The sequence below is a fragment of the Sinocyclocheilus rhinocerous genome, unplaced genomic scaffold, assembly GCF_001515625.1.
Source record: "Sinocyclocheilus rhinocerous isolate Xijiao unplaced genomic scaffold, SAMN03320098_v1.1 scaffold314, whole genome shotgun sequence".
Lineage (NCBI taxonomy): Eukaryota > Metazoa > Chordata > Actinopteri > Cypriniformes > Cyprinidae > Sinocyclocheilus > Sinocyclocheilus rhinocerous.
The window spans coordinates 923,635-938,179 of record NW_015630021.1 but is presented as its reverse complement, the minus strand read 5'-3'; the positions used below and the strand labels follow the sequence as shown (position 1 = coordinate 938,179).

The window sequence follows — 14,545 nt, the reverse complement described above, 5'->3', positions numbered from 1 at the left end:
TAGGGGTTAAGAATTTATAAAGTCGTCCCTTTAAGAGTTCTGCCCCAGAGACCAGCTGCTGTACCCCTAAAGGTACAATTTTTGCATGTTTTTTCCGAAAGTGTATGTTGCATATGCATTATGTTTTGGTGTAATCTAAATATTTCCACCTGACCAGCTTTTATTCACCTAACTCATCCTCGTGCAAGCACACATGCACAAATGCACCACAAACATCAGAGCTTCTCTGCTGCATGGGCAGGTTGGGAGTAAAAAAGCCCAAGGCTGTGCAATGCAGCACCTTGAACCACACACACACTTACACACTTTTTCTTTAGCACATATTGGTTTATCACATACAGACACACAGAGGCTGCATACAACACACACGCAGTGTTGTAAACATCTGCTTATGTGCTGCAGTCTAGTGGTAACTCTACGTTTCCCACAGCAGAATTAGCTTTCTTTAACTGCAGTACAGTGGGCATCTGACAGTGCATTGTGGAACTAAACATCTGTTATTCACCATACGTTCACAGGAGTTTCACACGGGAGTTTACAATTGATCTCTTTGAGAGAACATAGTTTAATTGAAGACATTGTACCTGTACATTTTGGGCAATTCTGATATCCTCATTTTTATCAACGCATAGCTTTTTGTATTTCATATCACTTTTAAATAAAAAAAATAGCAGAATGAATGTGAAAACTGTTAATATGCACTGTTAATCATGCTTCTTTTTTTTTCTCTTTTTTTTTTTTTTTTTTTACAAAAATGCATATAGCCTATTCTTTTCAAATATATTTTATGTTAAATATAAAACATACACAAACTTTTACAGTAAAAGTATGTTTCTTATTATTGTTGATATTATGTACTTAGGGTTTGTGTACATTATTTTAGTGTCTTGTGTGCATACTGTATAAATTATAAAGTAAAAAGGTACCACCATATACTGTACAAAATATATTTTACAACAGTAAGTCAAAATATGTAATTTTACTGTAAAAGTATAAAATCAATATATTTTATATTATATGGTTTTAAGACTGACATATACTTTTACAATAAAGTATATTGTTAAAATGTTTGTATTTTTTTTTTTAGTTTTTGTAAGTAAACACACACACACACACACATTTAGTAATTCCAGTAATCCTTTCACTTTGTGTACTCACAAGTACACACAAGTATAAGCACGTATGCATGTTAGTTTTGGACACGATTTTTGTTGTTTAGGGAATAATCTTATTACATGATCTCCTTATCTGACTCGCATGCCTTCACCGACACATACAGACCGAAACCTAACCATGACCTTATTGAGCCTCATCAGCGTCAGACTACATGAGTGAAAGTCTCTCTTCTGTCATCCCATCCTCACGCCGTTCAGCCAAATCACCGCAGTGCTGAAAGAGTGAGAGCGCGAGAAAGAGAGGGAGAGAACACGCGTGTGGGGTGTGTGTTCGTGTGTGAAAGAGCGAGTGAGGTAGAGAGAGAGGAAAACTGCAAAATCTGTCAAGGTTTCCAAGCGTTCGGTTATTCCTCTCGACGCCTGTGCAGCGCTGACTCGGGTCGGGTCGCGTGCTGGAGGGTGAGTGCTCGCGCTCTTCGTTCTTCATGCACGTTACCATTGCCGTGTGAGCGGCGCGTGATTAGACAGCATAGTTTGAAGTCGAGAGATCGATTTGTTCCGGTGCTTTCGAGCCAAATATGACAGATTCAGTTCGTTCATATCCAATAGTCCTTACATGTGAGTATTTCGACTGCGGACCACGCAATATAGCTAGTGAAACGCTTATTATATGGCGTTATTTTTATTTATTTTCAATTATCTTCTCAGAATTTTCTAAATTGTTAGGTGTGAGTTTTGTATCGTTTATTTTTATGTTTATTTATTTATTTATTTTGTATTTGTCGCACTTAGCGCGAGCCTCCTAGTTACGTTAAGACTATGGACTCGTGTCGTGGTGGGACTGGGACTGTATGTGTCATGGATGTTGTACATTTCTCTAGTGCTGACTTTGGTAACGCCACGAGGAAAGAGTGTACTGCGGTTGTGAGGATTTGAGAAGGGGTAGTCACGCTGTTTGTGTGTGTGTGGGTCAGGATTTGCCGTCACCGTGAGGACCAAAATGTCCCTACAACAAGGATAGCAAAGCCTGAAATCAACTACATTGTGGGGACCAGCTTACATGCTGTAGAAATATGAGAAATAATGTCCTAATGATATGTAAGTATGTAGACATGTTTCTGTAAAGGTTGTGTTTAGGGGCAAGTGATAGAAAATAGCATTAGCTGAGTATTTAAACAAATAAGAAAGTCCTCATAATAGAGAAAAAATATGTGTTTGTGAGGGTCAAGTTTACCTTTGTTGTGGGGACCAAATGGATGCAAGGATAGTGCAATCGGAAATCACCTGCTTTGTTGTCCATCCAGCTGTTCTTATGAGGAAAATGGCTTAATATGCTAAATAATGTTTTAATAATAATAAAAAAAAGTAAAACTGCAGAAATGTTACTGTAAGGTTTGAGGTAGAGGACATGAAATGTCATTACATCAGTATATAAACAATAGAACTCTACACTCTTAAAAATAAAGGTTCTTTTTTGGAATTTATGGTTTCATGAAGAACCTTTAACATCCATGAAAACTTTTCATTCCACAAAAGGTTTATAGTGGAAAAGGGTGCTTTAGATGTTTAAAATGTTCTTCAGACTAAGAAAAATTGGTTGTTTTAAGAACTGATTACTGAAAGGTTCTTTGGGGAACTAAACTGGTTCTTCTATGAAATTGCTCTAAAAAAACTTTTGGAACCTTTATTTTTAAGAGTGTAAGGAAAATCTTCTTTATGATAGTGTTGTGTGTGTGTGTGTGTGTGTGTGTGTGTGTCTGTCTGTGAAAGAGAGAGCGGATGAGGACAAAGTGGCATGTAGAATGGCCAAAATTTTTATACTTTTGATTCTGCCTTGAGCCACGTATGATTATTTTCTGGCTTCTTGTGGCTTTGCTGAAATAGATATCAGTTTGAGCTTTATGAATGGTGCTCTACATCTATGTGAAGTGAGCGGTCATGAATGTGCATATGTGAATGCGTGTGTGTGTGTGTGTGTCATTGAGAGCTCTCACATACATGCAGGCCTGCGTGCATGCCTGTCCTCTGAGATATTTTGGGCCAAGGTCTTTCCCCAGACCCTGTCTTTTTCCCCCCCTCTCATTCCTTTTGCTCTACTTGAATGTTAGTTGGTCTAACCTGCTGACAGGGGAACATATTGCCATCTCAACAGAAAACTACACTCCCCTTGGGCTCTTGCTCCCCAGTCGAGTGGACACACCATCTGTGGAAGCCCCAGTACACCACGAGTGCTGTCTTTGGAAATGTGGTCATGTCTGGCATATATTGAACATCCTCTGATGTAAGACCTATATTGCCCAAATCCCCTGGAAGATATAAAATATGACTGGATATTGTTCTGTTGTGCTGTACGTCTATTAGCGGCCGATGTTATGTTATAGTGTTGAGAGCGTTTTATTGTGTTCTTAAAGTCTTTACTGGACTGCCATATTTTCAGCCCAGTGTAGATTACAGCACTGTACAGTTACTTTACGTACCTTTAGGATGACAATCTTTTAGGGTGGGCATAAAAGTTTTTGAGGTTTTTATACAGTAGCTGTCATATTTGACTACATTTTCTAGAGTGCATTTTTGTTATACACATATATGTTATGGCCAAAAATAAAATAGTTCATACTTTGTATTTCGCAAATCTCTAAACCTCCAGAAACCCTTCTTGATCAAAATTAAAGAGCTTTGGTGAGGGAGCACAGGTTTGTGCTTTGCCTGATTTCAGCACCACTGTGATGGACAGCTCCCAATTGCATCACTGTTTTCTCTCCCACCCTGTAGCCTTGATTCGCTTTCTTTTATCTTTTTCCCTTTCATTGAGTGTCTTTCTACTCACTTCACCCCTCATGCCTTTTAAAAAGGGTTACATTTGGTACCTGGACATTTACATTTCAATAGCCGTATCACATGACCAGCTGTTTCTGCAGTATGCTTATATTGACCACTATGATTTATTCATGTATTTTTTAAAATCTGTTTAGTATGACCATATGCTACTGGTACACTATTTGCACACTTAAACAGAGGTGCAAATGTTATCATTTTGTTCATACTTGGCATTAGGGATTGAACAATTCCTTAACTCTGTTTTGACTAAATAGATTTAATGTATTATTTAAAAAAAAAAATATATATATATTTAAATTGTTAAACTGTTTAATTTAAATTATTTAAATATTTAAATGAAGTCTAATTATTAAGTCTAATCTGATTTTACATTATTCTTATTTAAAATGTTCTCAATTTTTCATTCATTTTGAACAATTCTCTAACTATACTTTAATAAATAAATTAAAATCAACATTTTTTAATAATTTAATTTATATAATTTATATCTATACTTTAAGTTATTTAAATGACATTATTTAAATATAATTATTTAAATTACAAATGTAATTATTTTAACTCATTAACTTTTTATTTTAAATATTCTAAATATTGCTTAAATGTGAAATACCCTAGTTTTTCTATGGACAATGAATCATACCGTAGTTTGAGCAACTAATTTTTTTAAGCAATCAAGCAATTATTTTTGCTTACTGGATGAATGATGGATGAATTTATTATTTTTTTGGATGCATAGCTGACATTTTCTTCATAAATTGCACTACTTTTACAATCCTGGTACCCCAAGTGCTAATTCTTTCTTCAGAGGAACTTCGTTATTCACCATATTATCTTTCCCGAAGCCATTTTTCCTCACCTTTAATTTCTTCAAAGCACCCCTTTTCTCCTCAGCTCTGCTCTGTCAATGCTCTATGGATTATCGTAACCCTCACACATAAACCACCATTCAGTATGAATCCTTCATTCATATCAAGCACACCCTGGGGCTCCCAACACTAACCAGAGAAGATTTCACCAATAATAACCCATTATTGTGTTCTTCTCTCCCTGCCAAAAACCAAGCCCCCCCAAAAATTTTAATTTTCCAGGCTTCTAATCCACCAGCTATATGGTGCCATTCAGTGAATTAAGGGAATTATGGCTTATCTGGAGGCATGCCAGACAAATCCTCACTCGTGTTTCAGAGAGTTTCGTGAGAGCAAAACGTGTAACAATCCAGGAGGTATTACACTGCAAAAGCTTTCTGATACAGTTCACGTTCTCTAAATTTCTAGATTTTTCTTTCTTTCAGTGTTAACCTTCAAGCTTGGGTGTGTCAATCTATTCAACAGATATACATTAGTGCAGTAGGCAGCTGTGATGCTTTATGGCTGTTTTTTACCACAACCCTGGGTTCACCCTTGCCCTTTAACCTTAAAGGATGAATTCAGCTAGTGATCTACACCTATTTGTCAGAATGCAGTTCATTTAGGGACTAGTTTATTAATAGTCAACATTGGCACAGTGGGTAGAGCACATGCTCACATGGGGTGCTGAATCCAGTTTGTATCCCAATCCCATTCTCACTCTCTCCCTGGACTTTCCTGTCTATTCCATGCTATATTTTTAAGCCAAAGCCATAAAAATAAAATAACTAATGATACATAGTGTCTTTAAGCCCTCATGTAATTCTGAAGATCTGTCTCAGTGCACATTTGCCCCTAATCATTTTAGTCATACACCGTATAAAGGACACTGTTTGTCCTTCATCTGTTTGTTCTGTTGATGAGTCACACACTAGTTCAGTAGTCGATGGAGAGGAGTTTCAAATATCAAATGGCAAATGGTTGATATTGAAACAAAACCCATTAAAACAATTTCTGTTTTTCCACATAATTTTGCACAAATTAAGTACTGTAAGAATGAATCATTGGCAAATGGTTGTATCGTCATGGTTACTCTTCTGCAGAAACATAAGTTGCTGAACAGTTAATGAATGGTTCAACCTAAGTATAATTATTTGGTAACACTTTACAATAAGGTTCATTAGTTTACATTAGTTAACTACTTTAGTTAACATGAACTAAGCATGAACAATACTTCTACAGCGTTTATTAATCTTAGTTAGTGTTAATTTCAACATTTACTAAGGCATTATTAAAATCAAAAGTTGTGCTTGTTAACATTAGTTAATGCACTGTGAATTAACATGAACTAACAATGAACGACTGTATTTTCATGAACTAACATTAACAAAGATTAATAAATGCTGTAATAAATGTATTGTGCATTGTTTGTTCATGTTAGTTAATACATTAACATTGGAACCTAATTGTAAAGTGTTACCAATTATTTTTATTTATTTTTTAATAATTATAGACTATTATAGACTATTTGACTCTACAAAAGCTAAGCAGCAACATTATTAAATACAATTGATCTGCTTAATTTTCAGTTGAAACACCAACCATTGGTTTGATTCTTTGGGAACACACATATTACAGGATGTGACTGCCAATATGTAAGGTCGAGTGCTATTTTAACATTCATTTTAGGTCTTATTTATTTGTTTCTTTATGTGATACGTCCTATGTTTTTCACCCAAGACATACACTATAATTCATTTGGGACTGGTAAGATTTTTTTTATTATTATTATTATTTTAATGTTTATAGAATGAAATGTCTCTTATGCTGACCAAGGCTGCATTCATTTGATCAAAAATACAGTAAAAACAGTAATATTCTGAAATATTATTTACATTTTTAAAAACTATTTGAATATATTTTAAAATGTAATTTATTCCCATGATGGTAAAGCTGAATTTTCAGCAGAACTTACTCCAGTCTTCAAAGTGACATGATCATTCAGAAAACATTCTAATATGCTGATTTGCTGCTCAATAAAATTTCTTATTATTATCAATGTTGAAAACAGTTGTGATGCTTAATTTTTATTTGTAGAAACTGTGATATTTATTTTTCAGGATCCTTTAATGAATGGAAAGTTTGAAAGAACAGCATGTAGTTGTAATAGAAATCTCTTGTATCATTTTTTACTGTCACTTTTGATCGAGTTAATGCCTCCACGCTGAAAAAAGTTGTTTTTTTTTTTTTAAATAAACAAACAAACAAACTTCCTGAACCCATACTTATCAACACTGAACATGGTATCATTTGACTAGGGCCAGTTACCAACAACCCAGAGCACCCTTTCAATGCAACCATCCACTGTATATTAAACGTTATATACATGTTATATTTTTAAATATTTATTTACGCATGTTCTTCTCTCCCACCTTTCTAGATGAGTTCATTTAGCACCAGGGCGCTGACGCTCCTGTCGTCCGTGTTTGGGGCTTGTGGGTTACTCCTGGTGGGTGTGGCTGTGTCGACGGACTACTGGCTGCTAATGGAAGAAGGCATTGTCCTGCAGCAGAACCAGACCACAGAGGTGAAGATGGCTCTACATTCTGGACTCTGGAGGGTCTGTTTTGTAGCTGGTAGGTGCCCTTACAGCTGCATCATCTATCACCTGACAAGAGTGTTGCTGAGACAGATGCCTGATTAAAAATCAAATAGCAATTGATTGTGGTATCACGCTGTTATGCATCACTTCATCTCAACTTCGACTCCTGCATCAGGTGTTGCATGCAAATCCACAGTTGAATCCCTGTGCATGGGTGTATCATCAGATGACAGTGTCTTGGTTAAGTCGCGGATTATTTGCGGGGTGTCCTGCTGTGCTATGCAGCTGGTCTTCGGTGTCCCTGCACAGCACTGGTGTGGCATCCTATTGCATCAGCCTCCTAAATCGTGCCAGACATTGAAACAGGAACTAGTGAGGCTGTGTGGGCAAACCACTGTGAGATGCCAAATCAGTAACCACATCAAATTCCTAGACTAATAAAAGATGCATTGAAACATGCATTTTCGATTTGCTTATGGAAATTGCATTTTTATGTTGCTTTGCATTTATATATTTAAAAATTATACTTTTGTATTCTCTCGTAATAGTATTGTGCTACCCCAAGATACTTTGCATTCACTTGCAAAAGTACTGGCAAAACCTTTGCGTTCTCCTGCAAAACTTTTGCATTCTCTCCGAAAACTTTTGCGTTCCCCCAAAAAACTTTGAGTTCACTTTCAAAACATTTGCGTTTTCTCGCAAAAAATATTGTTCCCCTGAGAAATTTTGCATTCACTTGCAAACCATTTGCAGTCTCTCGTAAAACGTTTGCATTCCCCCAACAAACATTGCGTTATCTTGCAAATGCACTGAAATATCTCATATTATTTCCATCACAAATGTTTTGCGAGTTAGTGCAGTTTCTTAGAGTAATGCAAAAGTTTTGTGAGTTTATGCTGTAAAAAATTATTGTTTGAGTACCAATGTTAAAATATCAAATTTTGTAAAGTGTTGGAAAGGAGAATATTCAGTCGTTGAATTATATTCTGTATTTGCATATATACAAAAATATGCAAGTTTTGCGAGCGAATGCAAAAGCAATGAAATATAATTTTTCCTCCCATTTCTTTTTTTTTCATTCTTTCTTTCTTTTTTTTTAACCATCACCATGTCCCTTTTGAGGCTCTGTACAGATGAAACGATGCCACACCAGTTGGCTGCGAATGGCTGACTAAGAGAAGTGTGAAGATGATGTCACCTTGTTTCTAGCTTAACCAGTCCTGGTATTTAGATTGTCTGTATGTGGGAGTTTGACAAATCACTACAGGAAAACTCTTCGCCCATTAGGTGTGTTATGTGTATAATTTGCACACTTTTCATGCGCTCTGGACAGCATATGATTTATGTGTGCTCAAACAGGATCTATTTTTTTTATATGCGTGTGCAGAGTGGGAGGTCTAATGTGCCCTGCTTTCATGTTCGTTATGCAGAAGTGTCATGCTCATTCATTTTTGATCTTAAAAGTATCTTTGAAAATTAAATTTAATAAAGTTAAAAGAATTAAAATGATTGTAGATTAAAATATTTTGTCTAAAACAAGGGTTTTCAAAATGAGAGGCATGAAGGAAGGGGGTGCTAGGATAGAGAAAAAAGTGTTTATCTCAGATATACGGAGCAATATGCAAGTTTTGCGAGCGAATGCAAAAGCAATGAAATATAATTTTTCCTCCCATTTCTTTTTTTTTCATTCTTTCTTTCTTTTTTTTTAACCATCACCATGTCCCTTTTGAGGCTCTGTACAGATATACTGTAAACATAATGAAAATAAATATTTTCCAGATAATATTTGAACAAATATTTCTAATAATTTGTCAATTATTTAATTTAATTGTCTTGATATCAACATTTTCCGCACAAAATGCATACATACAAATTATTATAGCTTTTATATTTTAGGAAGTGGGCCTTATATTTGGGTGGTCCTTAGCATCAGCAAGGGGAAAAAAACTTACATGCATATAAGGACAGCCACTGGTGAAAAAAAATTAAATAAAAATGTATGATGCTTCTGAGGTGCAGTGTATACGTGTAATGCATGTGAGTTTTCTCACCTCTCTTCTCAGTGTTTGAACCAAAATCATTGCTGTGTTTCTCTCTGTTTGTCCCTGTCTCCCCTACTGTCACTGTCAATCTCTGTCCCGCTCTGCCTCTACACTCTCTCTGTCTCTCTTTGTGTCCCTGTCTCTCTCTCTCTCTGTCTCTCTTTCTATCTCAGGGCCAGAGAAGGGGAGATGTGTGGCATCTGACTACTTCACCGAGCCAGAAATAGAGATCACTACTGAGAACACAGCCAATATACTTAGTAAGAAAAATTAATGCACTTTATTGTGTATGAATACAGATGGAAAAACAATGGTGTACGTACAAGATGTTAAATACAATATAGTTTATGTTAAGTGCTGTACAGGAGAATATTCATTCTGATTTAAAAAAAACATGTGCATGGACAATGACCATTATATTATATTATATTATATTATATTATATTAATTATATTATATTATATTATATTAATTATATTATATTATTTAAATCTAAAAATATATATTATTTTCATGCGCTATGTGCATATTTTAGGTGTTCTAACTGGTGATGTGCTTTAATATTTAAGCATTAGTAATCACATTTTAGTTTTTTAAATAGTCTTTTTTGTGACAATTTTTACATGTACAATTTAAAGTTTTTCAATATAATATGACACCATAAAAACTACATTTATAATAATTATAAAATACTGTATATTATATTATATTATTATATTAATAATTAAATGTATGAATATATAATATTAGACTATATTTTAGGTACTGTAGCTGATCATTTGCTTTATTTTTTAAGCGTTTTTAATCACCTTTTAGTTTGACCGTTATTTTTAATACAATTATTATTGTACAATTATTTATCAATACTACAAAAACACAAAAAGGTTATAAATAGTTTCAGATGAAGCATGTCACACTTGACTCAATGACTTTGAGGGACTCAAATTTCATAATTTCATTCTCAAGGAATTTTTTTCTGTCTCTGTTAGAAATGGTCAGGACGGCCACCCCCTTCCCTATGGTCTCACTCCTCTTTGTCTTCACGGCCTTTGTCATAAGCAACATCGGCCACATCCGTCCCCAGCGCACCATCCTGGCCTTCATCTCTGGAATCTTCTTCATCTTATCAGGTAAGTTGTATGTAATTTGTTATATGGACATGTAATGTATAAATATCTGCTAAATCAGTTCTTGATTCTCATATATCATGTTTCTCATGATGTTCTCACTTTTGTGGCCCATAGTAGTGTATCTGTTTACATACTCTAGATTAGATACTGTTTGTTGATATCCAGTTTCAGTGGTGAGCCTGGTAATTCTCCACAACTCCATTCGAAATCAGGCTGAGAATCCTATTGAGAGGTTTGCATATTTAATGAATGGTGTTCCCAATATCCATCTATGGTAATGTGTGGTACACAATATCCATTAAATACTCCTTTTTTCTCACAAACGGTAATTAATAAGAGCGGTCTCTCTGATCCAGTCGACAGAGCTCTGCCTAACAGCTGTCATTTGCATTCGGCTAATAGAAACAGATTGTCAAGAATGTCAATGTGTGTTTAGATTTGACTAATTTGTATGCAAAGTATGTCTTAAAACAGATCTGGTGTGCATTAGTGTTTTGAAAGAAATTTTTAGCATTAGACTAAATACGTAACAGATATATGTAGGTCTGGATTGATACCAAAATAATAATTCGATTTTCTCAAGGTGTACAAGTTCATTCAGACTGTGCTGGAGAGATGTGAATTTCACAATACTCAACGTGGCTTGAAGACAGCTATGTGGCAGAACTATATCAGTTGATTGTATCAGTTTCCTGCTGACAGCTGTACAAATCAGCCTGCAGGAACAGATTTCCCATGAAGGGTTAGAAAGCTTGTGTTTGAACAGTTCTAGAATGCTGGAACAGGACGTGTTTTTAAACAGCACAGCACTCTGGAATATTTCATTTTGATTGCGGAATGCTGAATTCAGTCTTTTTTTTTTTTTTTTGTATAATTTTTTGTATAAATTTCATTAACTGTAAATGATCGTTGTCCCAGGCTGCCAGTTTCCTACATAGCTGTGCTTGTTACATATCTCTCATATCACTCCACGGTCTCTTCTCAAATAATAAAAAGTTGAAACTCTGATCAACTCCATACAGGATGCAGCAGTGCTTCTCAACCTTTAATTCCTCTGGTATGTCTGCGGATGAACTGGTTTATAAAGTCAGTCAGTCAGTCAATCAATCAATCATAAAGAAGGTATTTAAAATCTTATTTTTTAAGCTATTTTTATTTACAGAAATGAGGAGTGTCAGTAGATTTAAATAATGAAATATGATTAATTTTGATTACAGATGTTCTAAGAATTATATTAACAACTTAATTGGAAAAAAAGAATGTCAGTTTTTGGCAGTTTCTAGCATTTTATTTATTATTATAATATATACATCATATAATAATAATTAATATACATAATATTTAATATTTATATATAATATTTTAGTTTTTTATTAATTTAATGTATTTTTAATAATTGTAAGAAATCGAGCTGAGGCCCCCTGGTGGCCCAGCACCCTAGTTGAGAACCACTTGGACATAGAAAAAAAATTTTTTTGAAAGAAATTAATACTTTTATTCAGCAAGGATATATTGTATTGGTCTAAAGTGACAGTAAAAGCATTTATAGTGTTACAAAAGAATTCTATTTCAAATAAATGCTAAACTTTGTTCATCAAAGAATCCTGGGGGGAAAAAATGTATCACAGTTTCCACAAAAATATTAAGCATAAACTCTTTTCAACTTTCATAATAATCCAAATATTTGTTTCTTTGGGCACAAAATCAGCATATTCGGATGATTTCTGAAGGATCATGTGACACTGAAGACTGAATTAATAGCTGCTTAAAATTCAGCTTTGCCATCACAGGAATAAATTATATTTCGAAATATATGTTATACTGCATTTGTGATCAAATGATATAATTGATCATTGTCCCAGGTAACTTATTTGCCACATGTCTTTGCTAATTTAATTTATCTCATATAACTCATTGCTTCTTTCTTCTCACATGATATGAGAATTTCAACTCAGCAACTTTGTTATATTCACAGTACAGCTACAGCATAGTCTCGCATAACTTATTGCTTAATTGCAGCACTTTATCTGCACTTCTACGTGATACCATTTACACTCCAATCAAAACGATCAACATTTGCTATTTAGAATACAGTAAATCGTTGAGTGGCTGTTAAAATCGAATTTGCCTCAACATCGTCATTAGATGTCAGGAAATGAACAAAGAGGCAAAAGCAAGGAGTCCGCAAAGCCCCTCAATCGTTTGCACAGAGCCGGGTCAACATATCTCATGCATTGCAGCCGATGTGGCTTTAATGCATGCACTACTGCAGTTTAATAATAATGGATTCAGTAGTACGACTGCAGATTCCTGTGGCAGCACCGGCAGCCGTCCAGCGCTGTGCCGTGTAGTGCTGCATCAGGTGCTAATGTTACATTTAGCTCAGCATTTTGTACTACAGAATTATTAATAAAGCACAAGACACCACAACAGCGCTGTTGCATAGTGCTGAACACAGACATGCACAACACAGCAAAAAACAAAAACGCACTCTGTGATGTTCTAAACTGTAGTATACAGTAGTTTACTATGGTATAGAAGCAGGTAGATCCAGTCTTTTTGTATTCTATTTGTGCTTGGTTGTTTCGGAATATATACCCTAAAGTGACACAGCAGTTTAACATCCAATGTCTTGCATTTCTAATGCGAAAAGGAAATATGTAAGCACATTCCTTGTTGGTATTCGCAGCATAGACAGCTGGCAGTGACAGACTGCGATAATGTGTTTGATTACGCCAGAGGCTTTTCCTTACCGCTGTCTCCCTCTCTCTTTTTTTTTTCCTCCTGCACTCCACAATTACCGCAGCAGAGCTTTCTCCGTCATAACACAGCAGCATTTGAGCACGCTATAAATGTTAATGCCTCCTGGTATATGACAGGTTGCGTGTTGGTGTGCTGCTTTATCGTTCCCTCTCCGCACCGAGCTTTCAGAAGAAAAAAATGTTGACTGTTCAGTAGCGTGATAGGAAAACACTGTGGCATCAACTGCACTTTTATCTAAATGTTTACAAGGCATATTTGTTGCTTTCATTTGTCATTTTCATTAAATGCTTTTAGGCCCCTTTGTGTATAAGTTTCTAATAAGTTTCTCCCTTTACTAATGTGAAGGTGATATCTCAAATTATGCCGCTTGTTGAGGAAAAGTGGAAGCACATTAAGAAACCACATAACAATGCCCTGGCAACCATATACAACACTGTATGGCACAGCAACTTCTATTCGAGCACTATCACATTTTCTGAGTAAAAATAAAGGCAATATTGCATTGTGTCAGGATTATGTCCTATTTTTGGTTGAGTTTCTGAGTTCTGTCTTGTTTTGCCCTAGTTAGTCTTTTGGTTTCTAATTAGTCCCACACCTGTTTCAGTTGTCTTCGATTACTTTCCTTGTGTGTATTTAAGCCCTGAGTTTCCCTAGTTGCTTGTCCGATCTTGTTTATGCTAGTGAGGTTGTTTATTCCTAGTGTTCTCCTACATTCTACCTGTGTGGATTTCTCATTATAGACTATTTATTTGTATCTTTGTCATTGTGCACTGCACTCTTTACTAGGGCTGGGTATCGATTCAGATGTTCCAATTCGATTCGATTTCGATTTTCAAGCTCTCAATTCGATTCGATTTCGATTTCGATATTTTTTTTGCCTAGCCCTACTCTTTACTACAGCCACCCAGCTGTGACACATTGCTGGTACCAAAGTTATTTTCAAAAGACTTTGCTCTCAGTAAACCAGTAAGCAGCCACACAGAATGCTGTAGCAACAACACAGTTATCACCCATAACACCCTAGAAACCACACAATAATGCACCAACAACACGTTAGTACACCTTTATAATGCCGTATAACACCTTTATAACAACTTACAAAGAAATTTAAAAAAAACTCCCCAAACCAGCATAAACCAGGCTTTACAGGGGTTTACGGCAATGTTCAGCTGATCAGGCTAGAAGTACAGCTAAACACAACTTTAAAAAA

General features: G+C 35.4%; 1 protein-coding gene across 2 annotated transcripts in view; it reads left to right on the top strand.

Moving 5' to 3' along the window:
- The first annotated feature begins 1,430 nt into the window (after nt 1-1,430).
- The window catches only part of LOC107739516 (voltage-dependent calcium channel gamma-7 subunit-like), an 18,130-nt gene continuing 5,015 nt past the window's right edge, over nt 1,431-14,545 (top strand). The window contains exons 1-4 of one of the 2 annotated variants that reach the window (XM_016551655.1): nt 1,431-1,574; nt 7,239-7,434; nt 9,616-9,702; nt 10,432-10,572. In XM_016551655.1, coding sequence (XP_016407141.1) covers nt 7,239-7,434; nt 9,616-9,702; nt 10,432-10,572 — 424 coding nt within the window. In that variant the 5' untranslated portion in view covers nt 1,431-1,574. Of the gene's footprint in view, nt 1,575-1,635; nt 1,734-7,238; nt 7,435-9,615; nt 9,703-10,431; nt 10,573-14,545 lie in introns of those variants that run through there. The other variant, XM_016551656.1, reaches the window with a different exon arrangement.